This window comes from Lethenteron reissneri, chromosome 12, assembly GCF_015708825.2.
Source record: "Lethenteron reissneri isolate LAM-NWPU_2019-01 chromosome 12, ASM1570882v1, whole genome shotgun sequence".
Classification (NCBI taxonomy): domain Eukaryota; kingdom Metazoa; phylum Chordata; class Hyperoartia; order Petromyzontiformes; family Petromyzontidae; genus Lethenteron; species Lethenteron reissneri.
Genome location: NC_083790.1, coordinates 1,671,456 through 1,682,876, shown reverse-complemented (window position 1 = coordinate 1,682,876; position 11,421 = coordinate 1,671,456). Strand labels below are relative to the sequence as shown.

The 11,421-nt window shown below is 54.8% G+C and overlaps 1 protein-coding gene across 1 annotated transcript in view; it reads right to left on the bottom strand.

Moving 5' to 3' along the window:
• Nucleotides 1-11,421, bottom strand: part of LOC133341730 (formin-binding protein 1-like) — a 69,415-nt gene that overhangs the window by 1,666 nt on the left and 56,328 nt on the right. The window contains 3 exon segments of the mRNA XM_061550386.1: nucleotides 6,214-6,370; nucleotides 6,372-6,397; nucleotides 7,107-7,333. Coding sequence (XP_061406370.1) covers nucleotides 6,214-6,370; nucleotides 6,372-6,397; nucleotides 7,107-7,333 — 410 coding nt within the window.

Below are 11,421 nucleotides of genomic sequence, written 5' to 3'. Positions count from 1 at the left end.
TTTTAAAAGAAAAGTTAAACGGAAAATAAATTGTGCATTAAAAAAACAACTACCGGCAAAGTTTTTTGTGTGTGTTTTTTTACATGTACACATTAAAATGAAAACACGCGTGGCAACTAATGTGCAGCGGGAGAATTGCACGCAGGGACGGAGCGGACATTCAGACGAGCGAGTGGGATCGGGGGTGGGGAGGGGGCACAACCTTTTATTCTTACCGGGGGCCACATCGGATCGCACTCTCAGATCCAAATGGCCGCAGGCAACCACACGTCAACAGACATACTAACGCTCACATCAACACATAGACATACAAACACACACACACACAGACATACTAACGCACACAGACATACGAACTCACAACACACAGACATACTAACGCACACACGCACACAGACATACGAACTCACAACACAGACATACGAACGTACACACATCACAGACATACTAACGCACACACGCACGCAGCTCGACCACTTCTGTCACTGCGAGAGGCACTTGCAGTGAGTGAAGTGATTGAGCGTGGCACTGACACTAGGAACGATGTTGTTGGTTGCCAGGTCAAAAACGTTCCCCTCTAGTACCCGACCGGTGAGACTAATATGCTTGCACTTGCAGTGCTGGATAGATATTGTTCGTGGGCCCGTGTCAAAAGTAGTAGGCCTCATGTCGTCACGGGCAGAGATGGGTTAAACACATTCAAACCACCGTACTGCGGTATTGTAACATGGGTACTAATGACCAATATATAGATACAAATCGCCAATTTCTCTGATAGCAATTACAAATTGTAATTAAATTCCATGCAATTAAGAGACTTCCCATCTCTGTCGGGAGGTTTCCCCACTGCCCGCACGGACCGGCACAATGCTTGCGGCGATTTGTCACGGTGCGGTCACTCCGCATCCACGCTCTGCGCGGACCCCAACGGGAGGAACTAGCGGCAAACGGTGACGCCGCGTCGAAGTCTGCGGATTGGCGATCCGTCCTGTGTGCACGGGGCTCTCACCCCGCAGGGTCACGGGGGCCTCCGCGTCCACCGACAGAAGGTGAACACCGGGGGCGGGTGGTCATACGCGATACGACGGAAAGACAAACAAACGTACGTATGTTGAACTTCTTTCGCTACCGTACGTAGCCAACCGTGCTTAATCGGAGATGCGGGAAAACAAAACGACGACGATCCCCGCTAATTCTAAGCAGTGCCACGACGACGGAGGGCGCTTCGAAAGGCAACGGCGAGGCAGACGGGAGCGTCGTACGTACGTATACGCTGAACTCCTTTCGCACCGTACGTAGCCAACCATTGCCAGGCGAGCGACGTGTCCAGCATTCCCGCCCGAGCGCGACGCAAGCGCCGGGGGGGTCGGTGGGATAACGGTCGCCGCCGCCCAGAAGGAAGTCGAAAGCTAGCGGCCCCGACCTGGGGTCAACAGCGGCAGCGTTGGCGGCAATCGCGTGCCACCGAGGTCACCCGGAATGCGTCCCAAACCCCACGGCCCGAGGCCCGTCGGGCCAAAGCGCGATTCGTTTCCGCCGCCGCGAAATGTTCACGGGCGCCGTCCGGGGGGAGGGGGGGGGGAGGGGCGTGTCGCCGCACTGGCTGACGGCGCGACGAAAAGCGAAGTCAAAACACGCGCCAGGCGTTCCGTTTTTTTTTTATTCTCCGTGCGATTTCTTCAAGGAACGCGGAGCTGTTGCGCACGCTCGCCCATCCTCGTCGCCCCGGTCTATCTAATAGACGGTATTTACTATTTTGCCGCGTCAGCGTTTGACGGTCAAGTTGGCCGAGTAGTAGCAGTGGAGTTATTACAAAAGAGTAACGACGACATTAAATACGTTAACAGGAACGGCTAGGCCAGGCTGTTGATGAATGTAGCGAGCCGGGCATTTTTTACGAAATGCTAAGACTCGCTCGCTCGCTCTCTCTGTCTTCTCTGCGCGAAGGAAGAGATTAAAAACACATTGTCCGAACGGGCACTCGTAACACACACGGTCGAAAAACCCCCCCAACAATTCGGCGTTTGTCTATTACTCGGTCTGACTCGCACCGACGACAATAGGTACAGCTCCGTGATGCCTTTTCCGGGTATTCCGCCGTGTGTTTGCGCTCCACGTCATGGGAGCTTCTCCAGGAACCGAAAAAATTCGCAGCACGTGGAGCGAAACGTCGGGCCTCGTCCCTAAACGACACCTGGAAGCATCACCCGAAATCGCGTCGCAGAGAGCCATGACAACACAACCGCGAAAACCTACGCAGCTAACGATTGCCGATCATTTCTAGTTTCACCGGTGGCCGTACTGAATGGGTAGTGGTCCGATCCTAACAAGATACAAATTTATCTTTTGGACCGCGGCTGTCCTCACCGTGAGCCCGCACTCAAAGAGTGAATTCACGGGGCACGTCGGACCACGCCACCGGGAATTTACCCGCGACGACATAAATCCCCGGGACCTCAACGGGATTATTTTTACGACCGTCTGCAATGAACCAGGCAGCAGGAATATTTCTGGGAGCTTGTAACCGTCGTCTTAATGGGCTGGGGGAGGGGGGGGGTCAGAAGATTTCCGTGTTATCAGCCGTCCTGACGCAAACGGATAACGGGCAACTGCGATTGGCTGCCGCAGATGACGTCAAAACATTTTGGTGCCCAAAATATTTTGGAGCCAAAGCGCAAACGAAAGAACCAAACAACTTGCACTTTCGTGACTTTTATTCATTCATGCTGCTGTAATAAAAAAATGTTGGATGCATGAGCCAACTAATTTTTTTTTTCAAAGTGATTTGCTCACCTTTCCTATACTTTGCACTCCCATGGTGTTCTTGAATTATGTTGCTGTCGCAACGTTCCGACCCACCCCTACTGGACATGTAAAAAGAAAAAGAGCTTCACAGCTCATCGGATTTCTCCAGTCTAAATAAATATTCTGATTCTGGTCGGGTTTTAGCTTCACAGTTTGCTTCCGTGGCAAAGTAGCGAGGGGGGGGGGGGGGGGGAGCACAGCATGCGAGCGCCGCGCTACTCTCAAAAAACGTCAACGCAACGTAGCGCCGAGCACGGTTGAGTCTCCGGACAAAAGGGTAAACGTGCGCACAACGGAGGTTAATATGACGTTACTAAAGGCAGTCTCAAGTCGAGAGTTCATATTCACAGAATGCAGAACTTCAGCGACGACAACGGAGAATGTTTCACGATATATATATAAAAACAAGAATTAACTTTGGGTGAAGAGAGGCTTGACAAACTACTTGAAGGGCAAGAGTGTGGAGGAGAGAAATTCACTCGCGGCAAAACAAAGACCCCCGCCCCCCCATGAAAAATCAAGGAACTAAAAAAAGAGAGGTTGGTCGATCAGATTCGCAAGTCACGGATGCTAACGCAGAGAACAACTCCAAATGGACAATATGGCAACGTATTAATTTCAAACCGAAGTACATTTTTCACCGGGTGGGTTGTAAGCCCTGGCAAAATCAATCGTTTGTTTCTGACCTTTTAGGGTGCTTGCGATTTTTTTTTTAAACCCAAGTCACCATCTCAAGTTATTGCTGGAAAACCGCAAGAGACCTGAACATCTCCCCCCCCGCCCGCCACCATCGTCTCCGCCAGAGTGCAGAACGGTACTTGCTTGCAAACGAATTTAAACGTTCAAAACATTTAAACGCAAAAATCCGGCCGCGTAATAAAAACTTTCCGAACTGTTCGCAAACGGTTTCCAAAGAGAACGCCGCCAGATTGTGGTGGTGGGGCGAGGAGGTTTGTGGGGTAGAGGGGGAGGCGGGGGGGGGGGGGGGATCTTGCACAGTGCACACACGATTCCGTTTCTACTTCTGAAAAGGTCAGCTGGACCACAACAGCAGCCACTGGCAGTGCCGTTCATAGGGGGGGAAGTGGGGGGGGGTGGATGTGCCCCCACCCTCTCCACCTTCAAACTTGACCGGAAGTATTACATCTGACACCGTGATATCGAAGTGCGGAAGGTAGGGGGGGAACGAAGACCCCCAAAGCACGGGGCCCGGGTCAGTCGCCGCGATTCGCCGTGTACCCTAGGGACGGCTCTGGGCGCAGCCCTGTCACTCCTCGTCCCACATTGTCGGTAGCAAACAGGAGACGGCCGTTACGGGGAGCGGGCGGGCGGGCGGGCGGGCAGGTGGGCCAGAATTGCGACCTTCTTTTTCCGAATTTGGCAACAACAACAACAAAAATCGGAGCCTCGACGAAGGGCCCCACCGAGAGCCGGACATATTGTCCCCCCGCGGCCGCCTGCTCGTCCCCGCTCGGGAGCTCCTCTCCCCGAGACGGAAGTGGTGGGGGAGGAGGGGGGCGGGGAGACCCCCCCTTATGAACCTGGATGCGGGGCAACACAAGAGGGAGAGGAGGAAGGGGGAGGGAGGAGGCTTTAGTGGAGAGGCGCGGCTGCTCGGAGCACGTCACGGCCACCGCACGCCGACGTACCGGGGGGGGGGGGGGGGGGGGGGGGTGGAGGGGAAACAACAGGAACAGCGGTGTGCACGTGGAGAGAGGTTAAATCGACGTGAGGTTTCCGCCCAAACCCCGTGTGGGGGAGATGTGCATTCTCCTGATTGCAGCTCATGAATGCCAGCGGTGGCTGGACCGTGTGATTGCGAGTCGTGTGCTCAGACCAACTGTGCAACGATATCCGATCAGTGACGTGGTATTCCCGTACCATACTAGCGGCAGGCACTTACTCGTATCGTTGGACTGCTTTCCACCGGCTTTAGTATCACACCCCATGGGTGGCGTATTACTTGGTTCACTGGCAAATCAACCTCTAGGCCATCATTTTTTGTGGGGGAGGTTGGAAAAATTCAGGAGAATGTCGCTTTCATATTGCCACAACTGTAATCGTCGAATCAAACGAGTTGGCTCTCTAAGCCCTTCTTGAACACGGTTTTAATTCGTGTTTGATGTGCTAGACAGGAGGACGGAAAAGCTATCATAAGATGAATAAACTAGTCGCATAAAGAGGCTGTGTTCATAAGTAACATTCACTGATTAAGGCAGAGCGCCAGACAGGATAGAAACTGGTGGGGACAGGCTGCTTGAGCTGCAATGCCAGACGTAGAGGGGACGAGGGTGAAACGACGAAGCCAGATGGAACACAACGGGAGGCCACACAGGAAGGGAGGTAGGGGGCAAAACCGAGACAAAGATCGCCCGTGTAGCCTGCACAGACTGTTGGGGCAAGTGCTGTTAACGACCACCTATGAAGGGCGGCACGGCACACGAGGGGGTGGGTGGCCAGCACCACGGCCTTTCCGTTTAACCCTGACACCACTGGAGGCCAAAATGTAAAAAACGACTACAACGCCAAAAGGACTAGTTCGGAAAAATTATGCCAAAACGTGGATAACCTACCAATGCAATACCGTACACGATCACCTATTTACAGAGGTCAATATCGCTTTGGCTTGTGTCTCCAAGATTTAAAAAAGGTCCTTTGATGAACGTGGCTCGTTTTCAATCGGCTGAATCCCTAACAGCAACACGGCTTCACGTATGTTGAACTTCTCCGACAGTTTGGTTCACGTTGAATCACCTTCACGAGAGTAATCGTGCCGCCCCTACCCGCCCCCCCCCCACCCTTCCATTATGGATGGAATTCTCCTGAACTGAATCGCAACCCTGCCTCCGCCTTGCGATTAAACAATCGTGACAATAGCACCGCGAGGTTGGGGTGACAATCGAGCAGCGTGAACCAAGTCCAGAGACCGGTGACCTCCGCCCCCGGAGCCGCATGCTGGCGACTAAGGACTGCTGCTCCGTGACGTCATTTATTAAGGACCACCGTCTCGTATTCACATGCATTGTGCGGCACAGGCGCGAGGCCTGTGGAGTGCCACGGATGGCGAGATGTTATCTGCCTCGCCTGGTATGCAGGAGATCGTGGGTTCCATTCCGACCGCGACGCCTGTATATATGGAGTTTGCGTGTGTCTCTCCCTGCGGTCGAGTGGTTTTTTCTCCGGGTCCTCCGGTTTTTCCCTCCACATTTAGAAACACGCGTTTAGAGTATTTGGCTGCTATAAATCTCCACTTGATAAGCCACTTTGTTGAGCCATCATTTGTGTGCAGGTCGCTTCTGAAAAAGAGCTTCATAGCTCAGTGGGCCTTACCTGGTAAAATAATAATAAAAGTTTTTGTCTTGTTTTAGATGTAGGTGCAGGCACGCAGCTGAACTCCGCTCGCAGCACCTGTTTTGGCGGCGGCTGCTGCTGCTGCTGCGACGGGATCGAGCGTGACCTCCAGGTAGGACGTGGGCACGTAGCCCTCCTCTCCGTTGGCCCTCCGGACCCTCGTCCACCCGTCGCCCTTGTCCTCCTCCACCAGTTGGAAGAGCTCCTCCTCCTGTGATGGCGATGGTGCCCTCGCTGTTGCCTGGCAGTCGCGAGCAGAATCGGAATATCTATTTACACTGCAGGAATCCGAAGCTCTCTTTCACAGATGTCCAGAAGGGGCGGGTCAGAAAGTTACACAGGAGGCAACGGGGACGAGAAGGAGGTGGCCAAGATTGACGATGGTGGTAGCGTCTCGTGGCTCTGTTTTCCGAATGGTGGGAAACAAAACATTGCAGTTAGAATTGCCGTGACAGACCAGGTACTGGTCCTACTGAGTCAGACCAGATCCTGGTCCTGCCATTAAAGACCAGATCCTGGTCCTGCCATTAAAGACCAGATCCTGGTCCTGCCATTAAAGACCGGATCCTGGTCTGTCAGTACAAGTAACATGCACTGATTAAAACAGTTCATCTTCAGGTGCACTGCTATTTTCCTTTTCATGAGGGTGCATGTTTGTGATTATAATGAGACACAGAAAGGGAAACACGTGGATTAGAGAACACACACAGGTATTAGACATCAGATCGATTGTTGAGGACAGCAGAGGGAGCATGGGTAGGACATGTTGGGTTGGTGGAACACTGGAAGGTGTTCTGGGAATAGCAGGGCCACGGACCTGACTGGGACGTCCAACGCCAAGCAGCGCACCGGTGCGGAAACCATCTCAGTTGAGAGACTCAAGCGACGGGCACAGACACAGGGAAATGGAGCGACACCGCAAGGGAACTCGATGAAGGACCCATCCTCACCGTCGAAGGGGTACAGCGCCTTGCATCGTCCGAGCACGGGCAGCGGCTCCTCGTCCTCAAAGTCGTCGTCGTCAAAGTCCCCGCCGGAGTCGACCTGCGCCGCCGTCGTGGCGGTGGTGCCGCCGCCGCCGTGGGCCACCGGCGCCGCCGGGTCGGGCTGACGCGGCGCGGGGGGCGCCGGCGTGCCCTCCGGGGGGGCCTCCTCCGTGTAGCTGCCGTCCGGACTGCTCGTGTGGGGAGGGGGCCCGAGAGCGGACACTATAGCACAGCGGCAACGGCGGCGCAACCACAGCGCGGCACAACCAGAGCACGGCACAACCAGAGCGCGGCGCTCAGGTGAGAAAGATGGCGCTCGCTGCTGCGCCGCCTGTGCTGCTGTGTGTGCTGCTGTGTGTGCTGTGTGTGTGCTGTGTGTGTACTGTGTGTGTGCTGTGTGTGTGCTGTGTGTGCTGTGTGTGCTGCTGTCTGGTGGGGAGCGGTGGTTTGGCGGTTAGTGCTACGCTGCGCTAGGAACCCGGTGACCCGGGTTTGATTCCCGCTCACTGCCAACACCGGTGACGATTATCTGAACCGGTCCTGGGCCTCCCTTAGGTCGACTCTGCCTCAAATGAGTACCCTGTGTGATGTGTAAACATCGCTACTGGGGAGACAAAGGCGGCCAGGCGTGGTGCTGGCCACCCACCGCCACGTGTGCCACAGTGCTGGCCTTCATAGGTGCTACTCGCTAACAGCACTTTGCCCAACACTCTATGAAGGCTATAGGGGAGATCTTTGTCTTTGCCGAGAAGAGGCTGTGAGTAGGGGGAGGGTGACACACAAATTGAATACCCGTCACTGGGGTCGTGGCGGCCAGCGGTCACAAATAGATTTACCCCCCCGCCGCTCCCCTCCCTCCATTGCGACTAGACGCATTATTGTTGCGACTACGTGATAATGTCACATTTAGGCAGAGAAGACATTTTTATTTTTTAAACACGACCAACGTGGAAACGTTGCGTGAAATCCCACGCGCTCACACGGGCGTGATGACACTCACCACTGCCGTCTCCTGGCCACACGCCGACACCAACACCTGGCGAGCCCTGGTGGCCACCCATCCTAGCACCATAACCAGGCCCAAACCCCTGCTGATCATCATCCGCGTTACGATGAGATCGGGCGCGTGCAGGGGAGGTTTACGTGTAGGCCCGTAGATGGCCACCAGAGGGCAGATGCAGACAAAGTGGACGAAAGCGCGAGACGTGCCAAATCGAGGCAACGAATAAAGGAGTGTGGCCTGAACCGCGCCACCAATCCCAGTCACGTATCTATCCATCTGTCCAGGAAAGCCACAACGAGTATCAGGAATGCTTTTTGAGGAGGGCCAATTCCATGTGAACGAGTGATCTGACTTCGTGTGGGGAGCGGTGGCGCAGCGGTTAGCGCTACCCTGCGCTACGAACCTGGCAACCCGCGTTCAATTCCCGCTCACGGCCAACACCCAGTGACGATCATCTGAACCGGTCCTGGGCCTCCCCTAGGTCGACTCAGCTTCAAATGAGTACCTGGTGCGATGTGTAAACATCGCCACTGGGGAGACAAAGGCGGCCGGGCGTGGTGTTACCCACTCCCTCGTGTGCCGTGCCGGCCTTTATAGGTGCTCGTTAACAGCACTTGCCCCTACAGTCCATTAAGGCGATACGGGGGATCTTTGTCTTTGGTTGTTTACTTCGTGTGGGAAGTCGAGAGAAAAACGCCCACTGCGGACGCACTTAAAGGGCCCCACGCGGAGACTCCCGCTTGCTGGCCGCTGTCACCAGGGCCACCACCTCTCGCAGCCCCGTTTGGTTTGGACGTCGCCCGGATCTCTACGTAGCCCACCAGCTCACGAAGCGCCCCCCGGGTCTCAGGCGTGCTGCTGCGCCATGCACGCCCACACGAAGGGCGTCAGCCTTTGTGTTATTTATTACGAGGAGCACGGAGCCAACTCGATACAAATCAATGGAAAATGTTTCCATGAAAGCTGCCCACCCATATTCAACTGAGTGCGTACAACAACGACGGCATCCCCAGCAGCAGCAGGAGGCATACGCATGCAAGTACTGTACAGAGGACAACACAGACAAAGATCCCCCGTATAGCCTGCACATACTGTTGGGGCAAGTGCTGCTAGGGGGCACACGCCACTACTGCCACCCACACTATCCCCCGCCAGGATTCCACAGCAACAAAGCCTTTTGAACGCATATTGTAGGATAAGAGAGAGGGAGGCAATAAAACATGTAAAACAGCATTCCTCGACGTGATTCAGACCAATAAAACTCAAGCTTCGTCTACACCTACACGTAGGATGGCTTGTGTACACATTGCAACAGCCCCAATGGCAATCCACTGCTGGACAAGAGCCTTCGCAGGCGTGTCGCTGACCATACTTCACCGCGCTCGTCAGCGCGGTTGGCAGAAGTTAGCGGAGGGCAGCACTGACTTCAGGCGTCACTTGGCATCGATGTGATTATCGGTGAGCGTGAATCGAACATCAAGGTGGCCACGTTCATAGTGCAGTGCGTGCGTCGCTGCACCACCGCTCCCCGCGGACAATTCAACAGCAGCGGAAAAATGTTGAGAATAACATCGAGTCCACGTGGGATGCAGCAGCATCTGAAGATGGCGTACGGCAACGGTGGGCATGCGATTACTTTAGACGGAGATGCAGTCAGTCACAGACAGAGGAGTAAATCCTTAAATCTTACACAGAGACAAAGGTTCCCCTTCAGAAACTGGTGGGGGCAGGTTCTGTTAACGCGATCACCGATGACGGCTGGAATGGCACACGAGGGGGTGATGTAGGCAATGCCACGCCCGGCTGCCTTCGTCTCCCCAGTGGCGATGTTTACACACCGCACAAGGTACTCATTTAAGGCTGAGTCGACCTAGGGGAGCTCCCGTTACCGACGTTAGCCGCGGCCGGGAGTGGGACTCGGGTCGCCGGGTTCGTTGTGCGGAGCGGTTCTCTTCCCTCTCACGGAGCCTCACACACGTGCACAGTACACAGACAAAGAACCCCCTTACAGCCGTAACAGGCTGTTGGGGCAAGTGCTGTGAGCGAGTAGCACCTATGAAGGCCGGCACGGCACACAAGGCGGTGGGTGGCCAGCACCATACTTGGCCACAGTCATCTCCCCCAGTGGCGATGACCACACACCGCACCAGCTACTCATCTAAGGCTGAGTCGATCTAGGGGAGGCCCAGGACCAGTTCAGATAATCATCGCTGGTGTTGGCCGTGAGCGGGAATCGCTGGGTTCTTAGCACTACACTACCGCTCTACACACGCACGGCAGGTACACAAGCCAAAGATGCCCCGTATAGCCTGTAACACTGTTGGGACAAGTGCCGTTAGTGAGTCACAGCAATGAAGGCGGGCACCGCACACGAGGCGGTGGGTGGCCAGCACTACGCTTGGACACCTTTGTCTCCCTTAGAGGCGATGTTTACACTCCACAACCAGCTACTCATTAAAGGCTGAGACAACCTAGGGGATACCCAGGACCGGTTCTGATAAGAATCATCGCTGGTGTTGGCCGTGAGCGGGAATCGCCGGGTTCTCAGCGCTGCACTACCGCACGACAAACACGCACACACACAGGCACACGGTAACATTACACACACACACCCTGTGATGAAACCACAGCATTGCTGACTCCATGAGTCAATGGCACAAGCACATCCTGTCCCACCTGCCTACAAACACATCGGCATTCGCCGTATGAGGCTGGGCCACTGTGGGTGTCCAGGCCCCCCCCCCCACCTGAGATAAATCCCGTGACTAAATCACCCGGAATCTACCCCATCGACTCAGATCTCAGAATACTAAGCAGGAGCCTGGGCAGAATGAGAGAATCAAAATATTCATTTGTCCTGGAGAAATCCGATGAGCTAGGAAGCTCTTTATCACAGATGTCCAGCACAGGCGGTATAGTACTTGGTTTGTCAACTCTAGATGACCACATTTCCCCGACTTATATAGTGAGATGCGGTCACATTCATACGATTTATAACTCCCAATTGCATTGCACTGCACTCGTGCAGACCCTGCAATATTGAGATCGGACGGTCAGCATTTACCGACACAGCCGCTGACCTCGTCCACACCACTCACGCTGAGCAAGCACAGCCGCTGCTGCTGTCGCTGCTGCTGCTGCGATTAACAATCATCGAGCGAGCCCCGGGAAGCACTTAGGGGCCGGTGATTGCCGTGCACGGTGCATAGAGGAGTGTAACCAGCGCGGTGAATTTGCCATTGCAAGACAACGCCGTCTCTGTTCGCCGCCTCGCGC